The sequence below is a fragment of the Mytilus edulis genome, chromosome 14 (genome assembly GCF_963676685.1).
Source record: "Mytilus edulis chromosome 14, xbMytEdul2.2, whole genome shotgun sequence".
In the NCBI taxonomy this organism is placed as follows: Eukaryota; Metazoa; Mollusca; class Bivalvia; order Mytilida; family Mytilidae; genus Mytilus; species Mytilus edulis.
The window spans coordinates 50,912,865-50,936,165 of NC_092357.1; the positions used below are offsets into that span (position 1 = coordinate 50,912,865).

Here is a 23,301-nt window from a genome sequence, read left to right on the forward strand (position 1 = left end):
AGTTTTGTCTGAAACAAAGAACAGTTATAACTATATACTGTGGTACCATCACAAACATAGACAAGGAATTCTGTTCCACACTGGTGAATAACATTAGTTTTGTCTGAAATAAAGAACAGTTAAACCTATATACTGTAGTACCATCACAAACATGGATAAGGAGTTCTGTTCTACACTGGTGAATAACATTAGTTTTGTCTGAAATAAAGAACAGTTATAACTATATACTGTGGTACCATGACAAACATGGACAAGAGTTCTGTTCTACACTGGTGAATAACATTAGGTTTGTCTGAAATAAAGAACAGTTAAACCTATATACTGTGGTACCATCACAAACATGGACAAGAGTTCTGTTCTACACTGGTGAATAACATTAGGTTTGTCTGAAATAAAGAACAGTTATAACTATATACTGTGGTACCATCACAAACATGGATAAGGAGTTCTGTTCTACACTGGTGAATAACATTAGTTTTGTCTGAAATAAAGAACAGTTATAACTATATACTGTGGTACCATGACAAACATGGATAAGGAGTTCTGTTCTACACTGGTGAATAACATTAGTTTTGTCTGAAACAAAGAACAGTTATAACTATATACTGTGGTAACATGACAAACATAGAAAAGGAGTTCTGTTCTACACTGGTGAATAACATTAGGTTTGTCTGAAATAAAGAACAGTTATAACTATATACTGTGGTACCATGACAAACATGGATAAGGAGTTCTGTTCTACACTGGTGAATAACATTAGGTTTGTCTGAAATAAAGAACAGTTAAACCTATATACTGTGGTACCATGACAAACATGGATAAGGAGTTCTGTTCTACACTGGTGAATAACATTAGGTTTGTCTGAAATAAAGAACAGTTAAACCTATATACTGTGGTACCATCACAAACATAGATAAGGAGTTCTGTTCTACACTGGTGAATAACATTAGTTTTGTCTGAAACAAAGAACAGTTATAACTATATACTGTGGTACCATCACAAACATAGACAAGGAATTCTGTTCCACACTGGTGAATAACATTAGTTTTGTCTGAAATAAAGAACAGTTAAACCTATATACTGTGGTACCATCACAAACATGGATAAGGAGTTCTGTTCTACACTGGTGAATAACATTAGTTTTGTCTGAAATAAAGAACAGTTATAACTATATACTGTGGTACCATGACAAACATGGACAAGAGTTCTGTTCTACACTGGTGAATAACATTAGGTTTGTCTGAAATAAAGAACAGTTAAACCTATATACTGTGGTACCATCACAAACATGGATAAGGAGTTCTGTTCCACACTGGTAAATAACATTAGGTTTGTCTGAAATAAAGACAACAGTTATAACTATATACTGTGGTACCATCACAAACATAGACAAGGAATTCTGTTCTACACTGGTGAATAACATTAGGTTTGTCTGAAATAAAGAACAGTTATAACTATATACTGTGGTACCATCACAAACATGGATAAGGAGTTCTGTTCTACACTGGTGAATAACATTAGGTTTGTCTGAAATAAAGAACAGTTATAACTATATACTGTGGTACCATCACAAACATAGACAAGGAGTTCTGTTCTACACTGGTGAATAACATTAGGTTTGTCTGAAATAAAGAACAGTTATAACTATATACTGTGGTACCATGACAAACATAGATAAGGAGTTCTGTTCCACACTGGTAAATAACATTAGGTTTGTCTGAAATAAAGAACAGTTATAACTATATACTGTGGTACCATCACAAACATAGACAAGGAGTTCTGTTCTACACTGGTGAATAACATTAGGTTTGTCTGAAATAAAGAACAGTTATAACTATATACTGTGGTACCATCACAAACATAGATAAGGAGTTCTGTTCTACACTGGTGAATAACATTAGGTTTGTCTGAAATAAAGAACAGTTATAACTATATACTGTGGTACCATCACAAACATAGACAAGGAGTTCTGTTCTACACTGGTGAATAACATTAGGTTTGTCTGAAATAAAGAACAGTTATAACTATATACTGTGGTACCATGACAAACATAGATAAGGAGTTCTGTTCTACACTGGTGAATAACATTAGGTTTGTCTGAAATAAAGAACAGTTATAACTATATACTGTGGTACCATCACAAACATAGACAAGGAGTTCTGTTCTACACTGGTGAATAACATTAGGTTTGTCTGAAATAAAGAACAGTTATAACTATATACTGTGGTACCATCACAAACATGGATAAGGAGTTCTGTTCTACACTGGTGAATAACATTAGGTTTGTCTGAAATAAAGAACATGAAAATAAAACAATAATACTTGTCCTATAAATAACAGTAAAACTTGTACAACTGAAAATATCTAAAATGCTTTTATCCAAAACAAAAACACCTGATAATTTATTAATGTTGCAGGTTATCAATAATTGGTTATGGTGTATTGTTTTCAATACCTTGTCATCAAGTTAACAAAACATTTTTTGGTCATTTGCATGTGTCCACAACAATAAAGGTTGAACATATATATAGAATTTAGAGTGCATTTAGTGTTTTACACAACTTCTGTTTTTTTTTTAACATATATGACTTTTGACTTCTTAAACAAATGATGAAAATTAATCTTCCACCAGAATTTCTGTTGTAAAGACAGGCTGTATATGACACATTTGTCTTTTTATGGTTACTTTATATCCAAGGATAAATTTGAAAAGACATTTCTATGTGATAAAAGCTTTGATATACCAGTACTTACTTTGCTATTTTCATTATATAACAGAAGTGTATATATTCCACCTATACCCAACTTGACAGTAGACACCAGACTCCAATCTGTTGCATTATCACCATTCTTTGGTAACTTATAAACTTCATAACTGTTAAATTAATTGTTATTAGGTAAACAGATAGTAAATTTTCATTACAGCAAAATGATTAAATACATCATCTTTAAACATCAGGCCTAAGCCATGAACAGAACCTTCATATTAAGATTTTCTATTGAAGTAACAGTATATATAATGATATTGTTTTACAGCATAACTTATAATTCTTAAGGTGGTACCCAACACCTTAACTAAAATTAATTTGGCTTGTTTAATTTTCATAAAATTTTGACTAAGTATTTACTTTGACCCTTTGACAAAAATATAAAAATTTCAAAAAATTTTAACCAACCATTTTATCAGAAAAATTACACTGGTTATATAGCAGTTTGACAAACACTTATTTTGATCATCGAGAAGCTTAATATTCCCTAAACAACACAACGTAATTAAAATGTTTAGCTGATTTACAGAGTTATCTCCCTGTAGTGTAAGGTATTTTATCTATATTTGGTAGCTATTGATTTGTTTAATTTCTCCTTGATTTTCCATTTCCAGTAACTGTGATGACAATGTAATAATTAGTCATAACAAAAGAAAATAATGTTAATCTGTTTTAGGTAAAACTTTCCTCTTCAATCCTTCATACAGATTCACACAACAGGAGATTAAAGAAATATTATTTTGCACAAAAAAGAGAATTTACACAGGGAAAACCCTGCCAAAGTTTACAAATTACAGCTTATTAATTTGCAAATAGAAATATCATCTTACCTTTCAGGTTCTAAAGATAGGTGGGTGTGGTTTTTGATATCAAATGTGATCCCTGTTTTCTCTGTAACAGTACCAGTATAAGTAGTTTGTACCAGTTTCACACTCCCTATAGAATTATCCATATTCATAACACTGAAAAAAGTGAGCAGTTTTATAGAAGTTGTATACAATAGTTGTACATGAGTCTTTGCTATTACTCCTAAATTCTGCATACTTCTTAGAGAAGCAGCAAATACCAATTTTAAAGTCTTTGTTTTGACCTAGCCAAGGTTCGAACAAACACCCTCTGATGACCAAGCTGAACATGCTACCACTTGTGACCAGACCACCACACCACTGATACAATATAGAGATGTGGTAGGATTGACAATTTTCAAATGAAGTGGATGTAAGCAATTATTGGCAACAGTATGGCCTTCAACAATGAATAAACCCATACATTATAATTGACTATAAACTGCCATGAAATTATCAAATAACTTCACTGAGAAATTTAACGTCATAATTTATAACAAAACAAAAATTGTAAAACAAATGATCAACTGACAACCACTGAATTATAGGTTCCTGACTTGGGACAAGCACATACAGATTGTAGTGGTTACCAAAGATTGAACTTGTTAACCTGTGACCAAAGATTAAGCTTCATCACCAAGGACCACAGATTGACCCTAATATCTTAAGACAACAGTTTGACCCAGATAACCAAGAACCAAAGTTCTCAAACAAATTATTCTTTCTACTTGAGTTCCAATCCATTAGGCATAGATTTGGTGACTTACAAAATGTAGGTATAAATAACCCATTATTGGATTTCTGAAGTTACAATATACCTTCTCCTTTAGAGGAAGATACCACAAAGGTTTAAAAGAGAGGCTGTACCATAACATTTTTGTGCAAAAAGCCCTATTCTGATGTTTCCATTTTCTGTTGATCGTGGTTTATGGGAACATATCACAAAAAGTAAAACAGGAAAGATTATTAAGAGATATTATATGTTATTCAGGTCACAGTATATACCCTTTCTGAGACCTGAATTACACATATATTACGGATTACCCCTGACTTAATGTTATTTTCCAGTGCAGGTATTTGTTGACAACATGTATATTGAAAAACCCAACCTGATATGTTCGGCATACGTGAAGGATTTTCTAATTTGCTGTGAACATAATTTTATCGTGTATGTTATAATTTATAATAACACTTTTAACATTAAATTTAAGTATTAAAAGTGTAAAATGCGTGATTTTGTATCAAAAATGTATTATTGACTGAAGCACGTCATTATTTTCCCTCTGTGAGCCTCTGACAGTCTGATAGCTTTTGACTACGTCACATAGTAACCGGTGTTATGATGACGTTTTTGAGGTTCCAATTGGGGATAAAAAACGTCGGATATACCCCGGCAGTTTCCTGAATATATACTGACATCTCTGTGTTGTTATCCAATCACAAACCTCGACACATTTGTAATCCGTAATATATTGGAATATTCCAAAGATTATAAAAGATATATTGCAATCTTCCAAACATTAATAATAGACATATTTGATTTACCTTATTAAAGCATTTCCTTCTCCTGATTTCTTTCTTTGATCCTTTATCTGAATAAAATAGGAAATAATATTGTACAATTTGATTAAAGGGAAGATACCTTAAAATACCAAGAGAAGAAAGATTATGCAAAAACTGTAAACAAATTGAAGATGAAATTCATTTCTTTTTATATTGTAATAGAAACCATAATAATAGAAAAGTTTATTTTGATTTTTTGATAAATGAGAATATCAACTTTATAAATTTAAATGACATAGATAAAATAACTTGTATTCTGAACCCAATTTCACACATTCAGGTAAATAAGCTAGGATCCTTTTTAAAACAGTCTATTGAACTGAGGACAGGGGACTCTTAAAATATTTACTTTTATCGTGTATATTAGTGATCTTGTTGTTATTTTTTATTTTCATTTTGTTATGTTGTGTCACAACTATAAATATGTAGTTTTATGACAATAAAGATTTGAATTGAATTGAATTAACATAGGATTCATTTCTTGATATTTCTGTAAATTTGTGTGGTACACACTGTATACCATCTCTATGACTATGTATGATTAAATTTGCCTTACTCTTCTATTATATAAATTGAATATTTCCAAGCAGGCAATAAAAAGAATTAAGATAGCATGTATACATTTATTTACTCAATCAAAGCCATTGAGAGATTCCTCTTGTAATTAAATTTTTTTTTTTATAGTAAATTATATCACATTATCATTTGTTTGTGTTGTAAAAGTTCTACTGTTTTCGATTTTGGTTTGAGCTGGGTACTTGTTGTGATCATATTAATCTGAGGATAAATAAGTTACTATTTGGAACTTTTACTAACAGTTTTACAAAATGAAACATTTTCTTCAGACTTTTATAATACTGTTAAACTAATAAAGCTGGATGATTCATGCTTGAAGGTATCTAAATTATCTCCTTTTATACTACCCCTGGACAACAAAGAATAAAAAGAGTGGTTCTATTCATCTTTCAATATTAAACAAATGCCTCTGCGTGGATTTAATATTATAAAGGATATAATTGGCGAAAGGTAAAAGAGAAGCCACTCAATTTCAAACTTGATCTGTATTTTGTTGAAATAAGCATTGTGTATAAGTTTCATAACATTTGGCTGTCAGAGGCAAATTAAAGTTTGATAGCGGAAACCAGTTTTGGGATCAATTTTGGTATTTTTGTGATAGAGCGGGCATAAAAATTAAATGAAACCTGTTCAATACAGACACAAAGTATACCCACCTTAATGAGATCCAGTGATGAACTATTGTTTTGTAGAATAACAAGTCTATATGAGTGACTTCCAATGAAACTAAATGTTTTAGAGATATTTTCTGTAGAACAATCTGCTGATATATTCCATGTTATATTGCCAGGTGAGAATTTCTGAAATTCACCTAACTGAAATAAATTAACAGTAGTATTACACTAATGGTATTGTTAAAAAGCAATACTTCATTCCTCAATAAAACAAAGTTAAGATCTAAGCATAAAATAAAGAAGTTTTCATATCCAAGTTATTCTTTTTAAAACTAGGGTTCTTGATAATGAAATTTTTCAACAATCAGTTTAAGTGCGTGCTGTTGTTTGTTTGTCTTTTTCATTTTTAGCCATGGTGTTGTAAGTTTGTTTTAGATTTATGAGTTTGACAATCCCTTTGGTATCTTTCGTCCCTCTTTTAAGCTTATACATATGTATGTGACATCTATTATCTATATATCATAGAGTCAAGCTTTGACACATTGAACTCAATCTTTATTCAATTCACCATAACAAAACCAATAAATATTCTTCAGGAAAGATACTGTGGATTTATTTATTTTCGTGGGTATCAATTTTTGTGGATTGATGAAAACTTGCATTTTCGTGGATATTTGATTTCGTGGTTTTGACAATCTCTGCATAAAGAGCCTTTTGAAAATTGTAACTCATTGGACATTTGAATTCGTGGTTCATTCGTAACCACGAAACCCACTAAAATTGGTATCCAACGAATAATAATGAATCCACAGTATACAGCAAATATATATATATATATATATACCTGAAGACTGTGTATACTTTGACTGTAATGGGCTGAAGAAACAGATGCAGTACATGGTAACATGTTGTAATGAGTTATACCTATTTCTGTAGTAGTTAAAGGAGATTCAAACTGACTCTGAAAATAAAACAAATTGGTCATTTAGAATAACTGTTTACTATGTTAAAATATTCAAGAATAAAATTAAACTGACCTATTGTATGTGATAATGATCCACCAAAATTACATAAACTAACTCAGCAAAGTAATTTAAAGAATATCATATGATACTGATGTTTTTTTCTGGAGTCATACATGTAAATTATTAAGGAGCATCAATCAAAAATATTGGCAGGAACACAAAAACAAGGAAGGCTTGATAAGCAGGGTTATCACTATTTTACGAAATTTTCAATTGATTAAACTAACTGATAATTTCCACAGTAGAGTGATATGAAAAATTATCTCTAGAAACTAAGGGTGTAAATGCCGGTCACTGAAATCAACATCGTCATAGGTGAAATAGAGATGAACAGATTCTTATTTGTCATCTCAACTTGATTGCTTTCTCACTTTCGCCGTACAGGCTCAAGCAGTATAAAATCGATATTGTTGAGATGACCAATGATAATCTATAATTAATAAATGACTATACATTTTCTGTTTTTTCATTGGCTAAAAACATAGGATATAGTCTTTGATAAAACATTTTATTACATTGGTTGCAATGAATTACATTGATTTCCCAGTTCAATAAAAACTGATAATTTCACTTTATTGATTATTTCAACTTTTGAAAATTAACAACTTCAAAATCAGATAATATATCAAGTATACAAACAGGGAGCAGTTTTAAATTTGTACAAATTCAAGAAATTGAAAAAAGTCATAAAATAAAACAATTGTTGACTTTTGATTTCCGCTGATGCAATGATTTATCAACCCCAGAGATATAACAGTCATCCTTGGCCATTGACCTTTGTGGTTTATAAATCATTGTTTTCAACCTCATCAAAAGTCAAAAATTGTACAACATAGAGTTTGTACTGTCTAGAGAAAGAAGAAAACCTTCATTTAAGCCAATACATTTATATTTCTTATGAAAATTTGAGTTGTAGATTGCTGTCTTATTCCAATTGCAAATAACTAGATGAAATATTAAAAGAACTTCAGAGGAAAATTTATTCTTTTATAAAAATGGTTACTTCCCTTTCATTGGATACTAATACTGTTTTCTTGTGTCAACATTCTATTTGCCCTTACATCAATTTCTGTGACATTTGTATTTGTATGTAGCACAGATAATTAAAGAACAACAAATAAATTACCATGTTTCATAAAAGATTCAACATTATTTGTTTAATTCAATATGACAGGGGATATACAGGATATACATTATTTACATGGCATCCCAATATCCCCCAAATAAAAACTCTCAAGACATCAAAAATTATTCACAATATAAAAGTTTAAATTACACTGTTTAAAATATATAGAAACTTCCACTTTATATGCATAGGACCAAATGCTTAAAATGTTCTATTATATAAATATATAAGGTTATTTTATTTAACTAAATTTACCCCTTCTAACAGGTGTGATTCTTTATTTATGCTGTGACAGACATGCATCTGTTAAGAAGTGGTAGATTTCCATGTTTAATTAATTTACTCACATTTATTTTAAGTTGCACAAAGCCTGCCATAACAAAAGCTATTACTGACAAAAACATTCCTGCAACCATTCTCTGTAGAGGTCTGAAAAATACAAAATACCAGGGTGGATTTAAATCCTGAAGTTATTCTAAAATGTATACAACCTTTATCAAACTTTTCTGCAAAAAATTCGAAACAGTTTCCAAATATATATGTCAGTAATAATGATCTATCATTCAATTTTAAACAGACATTTTTGGGCTGTAGCTCTGTAATAAAAAAAATCTGAATCAGTATTGTACAAAAACTCAAAAGTTGAATCAAATGTCTTCCAAAAAATAACTGGGGTTGGTTTCACAAAAAAACTTACGACTAAGATTGGTCTTAAGTCATGAACAAATCAGTATACTTACGATTAATCTTAGTCGTAAGTTTTTTTGTGAAATCAACTTCTGATCTTTACAATATTTCAATCTTTTGAATATCTATTATATAAACTACATTATTTTCTAAATCATATAATCAGCTTCAATGCTCAGAGTGAGGTGAGGTCAGCTTTTTTGATTTATGTTAAAGACTTTCTGTTTTGAATTTTCCTCAGGGTTTAGTATTTTTTGTGATTTCACTTTTCACTGTGACTTTGGGTGTTTGTGTTTTTTTAACTGTTATTTTGTGTCATGGATGGATACCCATATCTTTTGTTCATACTCACCTATTAGGAACTTTACATTTATCCAAACATGGGTAAATCAATTTTTCAAACAGTGGTATAAGTCCTAATATCAGGATAGGATTAAGGGCCTACAAAGAAATCATTTAAATTTCATTACAATAGATACAGATTACTTGGAAGAATAAGGGTGCTATAAACAGATTGGTTAAAAAGCTTTTATGGAGCTACATATAGTATATTAATGAACGTTTTACATATTCTGTTCCTAATGTTGTCTAGGTTGGGGTTCTACTCTTTTTCAAAATCATTTAAGGAATGACTGTAATATTTTTTCTGTCTATGAAGAAATAACATAAAAAAATTGGTGCACACTGAATAACGCGTGTAGCGGGTTATTTAACAGTGTGCACCACATTTTTTATGTTATTTCGAATAGACAGAAAAAATATAACAGTCATTTCTTATAATTTAATTATAAATTCCATTTTAAATGGTAGAAAACCATGAAAAAATGTTGATGACGTCAGGGTCACATGACTAAATTATGTCTATGGGCTCATAACAAAATAACGTAAGCCAATCAGAAGACGTGTTACATCCAAAATTAAATCATATCTGTATACAAATACTGTGGATTCATTTATTTTAGTGGGTATCATTTTTCCTGGGCTGAGGAAAATTTGCAGTTACGTGGATATTTGATTTCATGAATTTGTAAATCTATGCATGCAAAGCCTATAGAAAATTTGTTATTCGTAGAACATTTGAAATTGTGGTTCGGCTGTACCAAAAAATTAATATCCAACGAATAATAATGAATTCACAGTAACTAATATTTCTTTTTTTTCTTTGTAAAACCTTTGTTTATAACATAGTTTTTGTATCTTACCTGTAATTGGTCTGGCTTGATTCTTCCAAGAGGACCCTGCAAAGGAAAAATAATTGAACAATGCCTAATAAAAAAGCAGTTATTGAATTTTGGATCTTTAATGCTCTTCAACTTTGTACTTGTTTGGCTTTATAAATATTTTGATATGAGTGTCACTGATGAGTCTTATGTAGACGAAACGCGCATCTGGCGTACTAAATTATAATACTGGTACGTTTGATAACTAATTATATGTTGAAATTGTTTGTATTAGGTCTCATTCAGACAAGGTTTCAACATCAATGTTCGAAAGTTATAGAGAAACTCCTCTTCTAAACTCCCAACAGTTGTTTGTATAAAATTTTATGCTAAACAACCAAGACACGTTTTTGGTTTTGAACCAACAATATCACCTGTTCACCTAATAGCTTAGGAGGGGTCTATACTATATCCTGAAGTAATTATGGGTATAAACGTCAATAAGAATTGACTGTGTAAATAAGTCCTGCTCTATTTTGACAAGGTGTGTTAGCCTCCCATTTAACAAATATATGCACAATCTATGTAGACAAAATACTATAACCATATCTCTTGACACTTTTGTTCCAAGGGAATATGAATACTTTGTACTTTAATGGTATAGAAGTTATAACAGTAACATACCATGCTGCCATCTAACTGTTCTGCTTGTAAAGTCCATCTGGATCCCTATAGAAAAATAGAAGGCAAATAAGTACTGTTCTAATATGTTTTTAAATGTGATAGTTGATAAACAGCTGACTATGCAGTATGGGCTTTGCTCATTGTTGAGAGTAATACAGTGACCTATAGCTGTTAATTTCTGTGTCATTTGGTCTCTTGTGAGGAGGTGTCTCATTAGGAGTCGTACCACATTTCCTTTTTGATATAAATTCTGACTTTTCTTTATAGAACACAAATTTCCTTCAGTGCTTTAGAAACAACAAAAATCCATGTATCCTTGAAAGTTGTTACCAATAAAAACAAATGAATCCCTGTTATCTAAATTGCTTAAAACATTGAACAAGAGGCTCTAAAGAGGCTGTGGCGCTCACCTTGGTCTATGTGCATATTAAACAAAGGACACAGATGGATTCATGACAAAACTGTGTTTTGGTGATGGTGATGTGTTTGTAGATCTTACTTTTACTAAACATTCTTGTTCCTAACAATTTTCTCGTTCTATATAGACTTGGCCCTTTAGATACAGAGGAAAATATTTTGTAAAAATTTACAAAAATTTACCAAATTTATGAAAATTGACTATAAAGGGCAATAAATCCTTAAGGTGTCAACTGACCATTGTGGTCATGTTGACTTATTATTAGATCTTACTTTGCTGAACATTATTGCTGTTTACAGTTTGTCTGTGTCTATAATAGTATTCAAAATAATAACCAAAACATTTCCAATTCCAACCAGTTACCCAATTCATCTCAAAATTTCAGGGCAGATAGATATTGACTTGATAACAAATTAATCCTGTCAGATTTGCTCTAAATGCTTTGGTTTTAGAGTTTAAAGGCAAAATCTACATTTTACCCCTATGTTCTATTTTTAACCATGGTGGCCATCTTGATTGGCTGGCTGAATATAAAGTACTAAATGGTGGCCCCATTGCCGGCAATGCTATTTTTAGCAATTATCTCCTTAAAAGGTGTTTTTAATAAACTAATTATGGAAAAACTGCTGTTGTCTAATTGAAGCTCGATATCTATTTGTGATTTTACCGCACTCAAATATATATAGTCCCATGGCTTTTCTTGGTGAAATTTGGGTGTTTTCACGATACCTTACGATTTTGCAGAAAATTGTCCCCAATTTTGATTAACATAAAAAAAATATTTCCGGCCCTTCATCATATACATTTAAGGACAAATTTGTGCCTGCATGAAACTTCATTCATAATGCTTTCCAGAAAAAAAATATATAAATGATATAACAACCAATCACAGAGAGCCATCTATTGTTATCTCTATGTCATGTTCCCTTCATAAAATGGCTGCGCCCATGTAATTTTATTTGGTACATTGTAACCGGCTGGGTTACCGCACACATTTTTTAAACTAGATACCCTAATAATGATTGAGGATAAATTTGGTTAAGTTTGACCCAGTAGTTACAGAGGAGAAGATTCTTGTAAAAGATTACAAAAATTTATGAAAAATTGTAACTCGAATAATTCAAGCCCTTTCCGTGTCCGATTTTCTCCCACACAAGGGCTTGAACTCCTAGTGATCATTGGCCGCGTCGCCTGCTCTCTATGAGAGAGAGCCAATCAGCGGCGATCAGGATATGAGTCTGCGCAACTCTCTTGAAATTGTCTTACCAAACACGTGTGTTCAATTAACACAAATCCGATAATAATTAATTAACATCAATTAACATCAGTTTACATCATTTATCATCAATTAACGTCCGGAACTCCTCCTTCTTTAGCTGCCAATTTAAATAAAAATTCCCATATTGCAAAGCGGTGTGAATTTTCCGGTTGACGGTCTTGATCGAGGAAGACGTTCAGGCGTTAATGTAGCATTCGTAGATCAGCGGAATATAACGACTGAATTATTCGGGTTAGAAAAATTGGTAAAAAATGACTATAAAGGGCAATAACTCCTTAAGGGGTCAACTGACCATTTTGGTCATGTTGATTTATTTGTAGATCTTACTTTGCTGAACATTATTGCTGTTTACAGTTTACCTCTATCTATAATAATATTCAAGATAATAACCAAAAACAGCAAAATTTCCTTAAAATTACCAATTCAGGGGCAGTAACCCAACAATCGGTTGTCCTATTCATCTAAAAATTTCAGGGCAAATAGATATTAACCTGATAATCAATCTTACCCCCATGTCAGATTTGCTCTAAATGCTTTGGTTTCAGAGTTATAAACCAAAATCTACATTTTACTCTTATGTTCTATTTTTAGCCATAGCAGCCATCTTGGTTGGTTGGCCGGGTCACTGGACACATTCTATATACTAGATACCCCAATGATGATTGTGGCCAAGTTTGGTTAAATTTGGCCCAGTAGTTTCAGAGAAGATTTTTGTAAAAGTTATCTACAACAACGACGGACGAGATGAGAAAATGATTACAAACATTTCCTGAATTTGGTCTTGTAATGCATTAAGCTATACAAACCTGTTGATCACCAAGAGCCCAGTATAATGGCAAGGGTACACATATGATTAACACTTTTAACAGTCGTTTTACTTCTTCCACAAAATCAGCCTGAAAATGCAATGAAAATATTTAACAAGTGAATCTGTAAGCTACTGCTTACTACTGATACAGGAAGTGCTTGAGCGATGAATCTGAAAAAGCATCACACAGTTGCTGACTCACATAAACCCTGAAACCAACTTTCAGAAATCCCTGTAATGTAGTTCCTGAGAAAGATTTGACCAAAATATTCAGGGGACAAAGGATGGACTGACAGATGGCCTGAAGGATGAATGGACAGACATAAATATCTTCTTTTGTATATATATAGTGTATTAGGTCACTAGCACACCATGTAACAAATTGATCTTACCGGCTATCTTCACATGTGGTATTTAGGCTAGTGGACTATCAACATGATTAAGTCTTCAATTTTCAGTATTAAGAACCTACTTTCATTTGTCATACAAAAAACAAATGCCAACTATAACAACTTGCATTTCGTTCATTTTAAATTTGTTTTCTGAATTTATTTCAATTGTACATTATTAATTTCTTCGTCTGTTGAAACTTTCAGATTTATTTAAGGAATGACTGTAATATTTTTTCTGTCTATGAAAAAATAACATAAAAAATTTGGTGCACACTGAATAATGCGCGTAGCGGGTTATTTAACAGTGTTCACCACATTTTTTATGTTATTTCGAATAGACAGAAAAAATATTACAGTCATTTCTTATAATTTAATTCTAACTTCCATTTTAAACCGTAGAAAACCATGAAAAAACGTTGATGACGTCACGGTCACATGGCTAAATTATGTCTATGGGCTCATAACAAAATAACGTCAGCCAATCATAAGACGCGTTACATCCAAAATTAAATTATTCTATTTTGTTTTGAAAGGGAAGTACTTATACCACTTTCAGCACATGAAAGCAAGATTTTTGTGGAGGAGGCCAAAGTACCTAAAGTCTAAAAAAGAGTGCACACGCTGAAATGTCTCGCCTTCTATACTAATCATTGATATTATGTTGATAGTCCTAAATATAAAGCTAAGCTTTAATACAACTGTCACATAAACTTAACATTAACCAAGATAACTAAACAAAGACCAATGAACCTTGAAAATGAGGTCAAGGTCAGATGAACCATGCCAGGCAGACATGTACAGCTAACAATGCTTCTATACAACATATATAGTTGACCTATTACTTATAGTTTAAGAAAAATAGACCAAACACAAAAACTTAACACTGTGCAATGAACCGTGAAAATGAGGTCACGGTCAAATAAAACCTGCGCAACTGACATAAAGATCATAAAATATTTCCATACACCAAATATAGATGACCTATGGCATATAGTATTAGATAAAAAGACCAAAACTCAAAAACTTAACTTTGACCACTGAACCATGAAAATGAGGTCAAGGTCACATGACATCTGCCCGCTAGATAGGTACACCTTACAATCATTCCATACAACAAATATAGTAGACCTATTGCATATAGTATGAGAAAAACAGACCAAAACACAAAAATTTAACTATAACCACTGAACCATGAAAATGAGGTCAAGGTCAGATGACACCTGCCAGTTGGACATGTACACCTAACAGTCCTTCCATACACCGAATATACTAGCCCTATTGCTTGTAGTATCTGAGATATGGACTTGACCACCAAAACTTAACCTTGTTCACTGATCCATGAAATGAGGTCGAGGTCAAGTGAAAACTGTCTGACAGACATGAGGACCTTTCAAGGTACGCACATATCAAATATAGTTATCCTATTACTTATAATAAGAGAGAATTCAACATTACAAAAAATCTGAACTTTTTTTTCAAGTGGTCACTGAACCATGAAAATGAGGTCAAGGACATTGGACATGTGACTGACGGAAACTTCGTAACATGAGGCATCTATATACAAAGTATGAAGCATCCAGGTCTTCCACCTTCTAAAATATAAAGCTTTTAAGAAGTGAGCTAACACCGCCGCCGGATCACTATCCCTATGTCGAGCTTTCTGCAACAAAAGTTGCAGGCTCGACAAAAACCAGACTTGGGCAGGAAAACTGGCAAACCTAGTCTACTTAGAGTCAAAAACACCTTGCAATTAAAGTGATTACAGGCTAATTAGAGTGTAAATTAACTACTTAGAACATTTGGTCTACAAGACTCCTGAAAAAAATTTGAAGCAGCTAGTATAAATTTGTAAACGCTGATTTATAATATATCCAATATGTGTCCATATGTGTAAATGTCAACTGCCTGCTACAGAGTTTTTGCACTCATTACCTCAAAAAGTCCAACAGAATGATCTAACCAATGTGGTCTTTTATCTGGATGTGAAATCTTTCCTTTTATACCATACTACAATTATAAAAGAAAAAAAATTGTAAATATATGAAATGTTCATGGTTAGCATATATACACAAACATAACAGTTTTATAAAAATGTTTAAATTTCTAAAATTTAGAATCAAGTTTATGGTTGAATACTCCAATATTTGACAACAGCAACTGCATATTTTAGTATTTAAAGATAAAAACTTTTTTGAAACATAAATTACTGTAAAATATAAATCTCAGACAACAAAAGAAAACATTGAAATATAATAAATTATCAATTTATTGTCATGAATGATGCAATCATTGTTAGAAACTTAGATCAAGGCATTATAATTTGACATTAATTAAACGAAAAAAGTATAAAATATTTTTTTTTACTTCATTAGAATTTCTTTGAAAATTTTGGACACTACATATAAAATCCCCAACTAAATAACCGTGGTAACTAAGACCTTTTATTATTGTGGATCAAAAATATTAACCCCGCTACATTATTTATGAACGTGCCTGTCCCAAGTCAGGAGCCTGTAATTCAGTGGTTGTCGTTTGTTTATGTGTTACATATTTGTTTTTCGTTCATTTTTTTTACATAAATAAGGCCGTTAGTTTTCTCGTTTGAATTGTTTTACATTGTCTTATCGGGGCCTTTTATAGCTGACTATGCGGTATGGGCTTTGCTCATTGTTGAAGGCTGTACAGTGACCTATAGTTGTTAATGTCTGTGTCATTTTGGTCTTTTGTGGATAGTTGTCTCATTGGCAATCATACCACATCTTCTTTTTTATATTGTCAGGTATCAGTTCAATCAATGTTTACTACCTACATGTATTTATTGAGCTGAAACTTAATTAAAGCATACAAGAACACCTCAATAAAGTAACAAAAAGAAGAATCCATTTTCTTGACACAACACCATAACTGACAGTGCCAAGAATTTATCAGTTGAAATTTGCAGTCAAATAAAAAACACATAAGAAATCAAATTGGCAGCTAAATTGTTAACATAAATTATATCAATTATAAAAATACATTTAAATACCCTGCCATTGAGGAAACCAGTGGGGGGGGGGGAATCATTATATTACTTTAAAAAAAACCCATTTAAACACCCTGCCAATGAGGTTACAAGTGAGGAGAATCGTTATATTACTTACAAAAATACATTTAAATACCCTGCCAATGAGGTTACCAGTGGGGGGAATCTTCTTATATAATCTCCCACCTGCTATAAATATCACTGAAAACATTCAAGTAAAAGTAATTATTTATATAATATTTGTTAAGGTAAACCAAAGTTATTCATGATATTCAACTAGATAAATGTGATGGGAGTACATGTAATACAAAAATCACATTTACCAGGTAATGTGTAATTGTGTACTATCAGCTGTAAATGCATACAGAACATCAAACTGTAACTATGCAGATATCTTATTTTATTTGAAAATATAGTGTTGATGACACATCTTCGATTGTTTCAGTTTAATTAATGCACACTGTTTATTGACTACAAACAACTAATAACTTGACATATATCAGACTGCATCTTATGCACTAGATGACTTTTGTTTATTTTTGTCATTGGATTTCTGTCTCATTGATGTATCCTGCATGTTTTCACTGATAAGCAGCCAAAATAACTTCTTAAAAAAGGTTGAAAATAGTTTTTTATCAAGTTAATTTTACATTGGTTTGTTTGATTGTTGGTGTTAAATTCCATTCACTGGATATATCATGGCCGATTATTTATTTTATTGTTGGAAGAAGCCTGAGTGACCTAGAAAGAAGGACGACCTTCAGTAGGAAAAATGGCAATTCTTGTCAGATAAGATCAGATTCAAAAACACCACTATCAGTGTTAAAAAATGACCAGGATTCATAGCCACATCCTCAGTGCTGACAGGGAAGTAATTTCTGTTGACAAACTCCTGAAACTGCAAGTGGTGCAAGTTTTTATTGAATAATTCACTTTCGATTCAAAATTTCATTTTGTATATAAAAGTTAAAGTACATGTTTTTACAGATTTTGAATCTGTTTGACTCCATTTGAACAATAAACATAACAAAACATGATTATTTCCAATCACAGAAATAAGCAGTCACAAAACTGCAATATTTCTCGAGTATTTACCATTGAGAATGGTAGAGACAAATATGACTATTGTTTAAATGTTTATAATAATGACTTAATGTGACATGTTTAAGAGCAATTTAGAATTGCTAAGTCATGTCATGTAACTTACCAGCAGAAGAAATCATCAGAATAGCTGGAATACCAAAAGCTAATGGGTAACATTCTGCTTCATAACAATGCACATCAGCTGTTGGAAAAAATAACAAATACATGTAAACAGTAAGATTAAATAAAATTTAATTTATAGATTTCAAGCTGACCAAAGTCGTTTATTCAGGTTGTTTCCTCCTTCTTCTTCTTCTTCTTCCGAATACAGGAGTAGACTCCTAGGTAGGAGTGTAAAACTTCCCAGAACTTAATTTAAAATTAATATATCAATGAAAAATAGTTCATTTTATTTTACTGTTCTTTCAATAAAACAAACAAGCAAACAGAGCAAATGATGTTTTGTATCAAGTAACAAAATGCAAATTACTTGATGTACTTAGGTGAGGTTTTGGAATTTGTGTCAAATTTTCGGACTCCTTGGTGTTTTTCCATACAATACAATGTAAAATATTTTGCCCCATAACACCCATTTATTTTTTCATATAAGACTTAATAGCTCATGATAGGTAATTTATCCAAATTTTAGAAGATTCTTGATTTTCTTTCTTTTATTTTGAGACCCAAATAATACCAATGCAAATATAAGGTGAAAGTCCAATTCAGCCTTTTCCCGCCATATTTTAAGTCTCAAATATCTCTAAAAAGGAGGTCCATGACCTATCAATATTTTTAGCTTATCTTTATCCTTAATTGATGCTCTACCAGCTTAATGTATCAATTCTAATTTCTTAATTTCTTACGCTACGCGCGTTATTCAGTGTGCACCACATTTTTTATGTTATTTCTTCATAGACAGAAAAAAATTACAATCATTCCTTAAATGTCTTAAGGATGTACTTAGGTTGAGATTAGGTAAAAATTAAACCGTAGAAAACCATGAAAAAACGTTGATGACGTCACAGTCACATGACTAAATTATGTCTATGGGCTCATAACAAAATAACGTCAGCCAATCAGAAGATGTGTTACATTCAAAATTAAATTATTCTTGTGCAACTACAATTCTCCATACATCTAAAAGGTTGCAAATAAATCAATTACAGTAGTACAAATGTATAAATTCATAATATTTGTTTTCTTCAAAGAACTGTGCAAAACTCTGATCATATTCATACTGTGTGTTGTCTCATGTAAAGTCGAGTGCCTTCTTCAATTATAATTATTCTTTTCATGTTCTTACATTTAAAATAAATCTTAAACTAAAATTACTAGTCAAAATTTCCTGTAAATACTCACCTCTGAGGATTGGAGTCAGTATTATTGAAAACATGCTTCCTAAGTTTATCATGAAATAAAACACTGAGAAGAAGGTTTCACGTTGTTTTTCCTAAAATATACAAATTAAACAATTACTGTAAACCAACTTATTTTCTCTGATACTTTATTTCGCGTTTCACCCTTTGTAGACCACTTCGCGGCTATTTAATATTGCGATTTTTGGACTTACTTAAGTTGTTTTCTTCATAGTAGAAGATTTTGAGAGTGTACTTGCAATTTCTGTGCCTCTAAATGAGGAACACAAATATTTGTGCAAATTAAATATGTTTGTGCACCAATCTTGGACACGGTGCTATTGTTTGATAATTCACTGAATCTTATATGCTTTTTGAATGAGCAGAGAACTATGCAGTAAATTAAACAGTATACTATTATCTATTTCTGTCATTTCACATCTTTTATCACAACATGTATACAATATAATTGTTTCTGGATTAGTTAATTTAGTTTGAAGTGATAAAATAAATAAAAATTTACCCAAGCAAAATGAGTAATTGTCAAACTGACTTAAAATCAGACAGAGGTATTTGAAGATGTAATTTGGTTCAAATGCACACAAAATTAACATTTAAGGGGAGATAACTTTGTAATTTACTATCATTCTAACCAAAGTTTATTAAGAGATTTTTCGAATTACCAAACTTGCAGAAAAACAGGATTACAATTTCTAATTTAGGATGATGCTCACTTAAAAGAAGAATGCCGGATCCTTACAAAGACTGGTACTCAAAGAGACAGCAGGATGAATGATAAATAGAGTAATATCATAATTAGGAAAAATCCTTACTTGTTCTGGTCTGAACTGGTCAGCACCAAAGGCTGCTACACAAGGTTTTATTCCTCCAGTACCAATTCCAATCAGGATTAATGCAATCATTGGCCCAATCCTACATAGTGAAATAAAAGGTTTCATACAGTACTGTAGCTGATTTTACAACATTTTCTTACTATGATAATTGATTTAACACTGAAATTTTCATGATATTTTAACTTTATAATAAGATATATTACCATTGAGTACAGTCAACTGACTTCAAAATTTCTATTTTTAGAGATCTTGGGTTATTGGGTAGTGAACTTTAGAAACAAGGGATTAATGATGAATGTAACAAATGCATCACACTGAAAATCATGTTCACATTATAAAGATTTAACACCATATATCAGATAGTCTTGATTTATAGCTCTAACATGGACATTAAGTATTGGGTAAACATGACGTTAATGAGGGATGAATACAAAAATGCATTGCACAGAATTCCATGTAAAGATGATGTTCAAAATTAAGAAAGCTTGATTTGTAATTCCTCAGAAAAATGTGCTGAAAATTTTAAACATGACTAGAGTGTCATAGATTATTCAGTAAACAGGCAGTTTAAGTATTTATCCATGAAACAGCAAGCGGTAAAATATCAACATAAAGGTCAAACCCATGGTAAAATCGGTATAAATTCAAGCCCCCAAAAATTATCTATACTATTAAACGAGAAGACCTCATTTTTGGTGTCGCTTCTCTTCTTTCCACAATAAATTAATCAACACGACTCTGTGTTCTATATGTACAGTGCATAGTCACATTTGTCATCCATTCATATGATTATTCATATTGAGTTATTTTGGGAGAAAAACGAGAAAAAAGGCATCCGGATATTGTCCCGTCATTGGACGAAATTTTAAGTCAGATTATACTTCCGGTTTGCGTTTTTTTGTATACTTTGAACAAACAAATAGTACGAATAAAGTGTATTTTAATTCTGTTCAGAGTTTATTAAATGGAGAGGGTCTGTATACTATGTCAATTGACCACCATGGATCGATTACTAAACTAAGAAGTGACAGTAAATACACTTTATTTATATAGTAATATACAGATAAGCGCTAAAATTATTCATGTGAACTTTTGATACCTTTTCTGAAATTCTCCATTCATTAAATATTTTACAAAATTCATTTCTAACAACAAAAAAGGATGTGGTATGATTGCCATGTTGAGACAACTCTCCACAAGAGACCAAAATGACACAGAAATTTACGACTATAGGTCACCGTACAGCCTTCAACAACGAGCAAAGCCCATACCGCATACTCAGCTTTAAAAGGCCCCGAAATGACAATGTAAAAAAATTCAAACGAGAAAACTAGCGGCCTTATTTATGTACAAAAAAAGGAACGAAAAACAAATATGTAACACACAAACAAACGACAACCACTAAACTACAGGCTCCTTACTTAAATGTTCATAACATACTAAATGTATGTTCATATTGAAATTGATAGAAAACCAAAAATTGGGAATTTTGGAAATGAAGGAGGAGGTATAAAACTTCTAACAACACTTTACATACTTTTAACTCCGCTCTGAATGCCCGCGATTTCGCGGGTGTGTTCTAGTTTCTATTATAATAGGACAAATATGGCAATTCTTTTTAAATGAAGCGCTCTAGGTAAAGGCAAATATTTGCCATTCCCATAATAAATGCACAATTACAATGACATAAAAGAATGGTGCAACCTGAATAAGTGACATACTTAAACTATTTACAATAACATATTTAGATAGATTTGTATGATTTTAATCATGGTTTGTTTATGATTTCTTGTGTTTATGACTTTCGGTTTCACAAACATTTATTTTATAGTAAAATCTTATATTTTTACATCTTCTTTCAATGATGTCGAGTAGCTCATTCATCAAAAAAAAACAATATGACGTAAGAGTATGATCAGAACAGCCCAACCAATATATTCATATTTTACCACAGGTATGTACTCAAAGAGTTTGAAGAACGTCATTAAAATCATTGTTTTTATTTAAATTCAAATGTTGAAAACTATAATATAATACATGTATTCATAAAAGATAATTTACCATTCTGGTGGTGGTACTGCTGTTGCTGACATTATAACATTTCCTATACCATAAATAATACTCAGATATAGTATTGTCCTGAAAAATTAATGTCAGACATTATAACATTTCCTATACCATAAATAATACTCAGATATAGGATTGTCCTGAAAAATTAATGTCAGACATTATAACATTTCCTATACCATAAATAATACTCAGATATAGGATTGTCCTGAAAAATTAATGTCAGACATTATAACATTTCCAAAACCATAAATAACACTCAAAAATCATTTCACCCCTACTATCATGACTATAAAATGAAAAAGTTTTTAGTGATCTCATGTCATAGTGTTTTTTTTATGTTTTCTATTTTGATTTTTTCTTGAAAAAAGAATGACATTCATAATCTTTTTAAATTATCTTATCAATTACCTTATAAATATTATAATGCAAATCTATTTAAAAAAAAAGTATTCACTTATACAGCTTCACGACAAATTCTTCTTTGATAAATATGGATTATACACAGCTATTTCTGGAACATTATTATAATGTACTGTTACACCATGTAGATCACTTTATAGATGTCACATGATCTTATCTGTATCAGGTAACCATCAGCAATGATAGCTCTTAACAGAGGACTAAGGTAGCAGAGGAACACACAACTTACCTGTATCTACCCAGGTAACCATCGGCAATGATAGCTCCAAACAGAGGACTAAAGTAACAGATGAACACATAACTTACCTGTATCTACCCAGGTAACCATCGGCAATGATTGCTCCAAACAGAGGACTAAAGTAACAGAGGAACACAAATCCATGATAAACACCAGTGGCATTATCTGCATCAAACTTTAACCATTTTGTCAGGTACAAAATTAAAATGGCTGAAATTAAATAATATTACATCACTTTCAAAATGAACATTTATATCTTAAATCTTTAATTTCATGAGGAAAGTAATACACAATTTTTTTAAAAGCTTTTCAAG

The 23,301-nt window shown here is 31.3% G+C and overlaps 1 protein-coding gene across 10 annotated transcripts in view; it reads right to left on the minus strand.

Moving 5' to 3' along the window:
• The window catches only part of LOC139502815 (solute carrier family 15 member 1-like), a 45,823-nt gene that overhangs the window by 14,869 nt on the left and 7,653 nt on the right, over window positions 1-23,301 (minus strand). For 8 of the 10 annotated variants that reach the window (XM_071292413.1, XM_071292417.1, XM_071292410.1 and 5 more), the window contains 17 exons: window positions 23,056-23,197; window positions 22,321-22,398; window positions 20,239-20,338; window positions 19,410-19,500; window positions 18,175-18,252; window positions 17,086-17,168; window positions 15,878-15,952; window positions 13,552-13,641; window positions 11,049-11,093; window positions 10,407-10,442; window positions 9,557-9,645; window positions 8,865-8,946; window positions 7,211-7,327; window positions 6,409-6,567; window positions 5,159-5,205; window positions 3,599-3,730; window positions 2,755-2,875 (listed from right to left, as the gene is read on the minus strand). In XM_071292413.1, coding sequence (XP_071148514.1) covers window positions 2,755-2,875; window positions 3,599-3,730; window positions 5,159-5,205; window positions 6,409-6,567; window positions 7,211-7,327; window positions 8,865-8,946; window positions 9,557-9,645; window positions 10,407-10,442; window positions 11,049-11,093; window positions 13,552-13,641; window positions 15,878-15,952; window positions 17,086-17,168; window positions 18,175-18,252; window positions 19,410-19,500; window positions 20,239-20,338; window positions 22,321-22,398; window positions 23,056-23,197 — 1,565 coding nt within the window. Of the gene's footprint in view, window positions 1-1,597; window positions 1,718-1,911; window positions 2,098-2,754; window positions 2,876-3,598; window positions 3,731-5,158; window positions 5,206-6,408; window positions 6,568-7,210; window positions 7,328-8,864; window positions 8,947-9,556; window positions 9,646-10,406; window positions 10,443-11,048; window positions 11,094-13,551; window positions 13,642-15,877; window positions 15,953-17,085; window positions 17,169-18,174; window positions 18,253-19,409; window positions 19,501-20,238; window positions 20,339-22,320; window positions 22,399-23,055; window positions 23,198-23,301 lie in introns of those variants that run through there. The other 2 variants (XM_071292418.1, XM_071292419.1) reach the window with 2 other exon arrangements.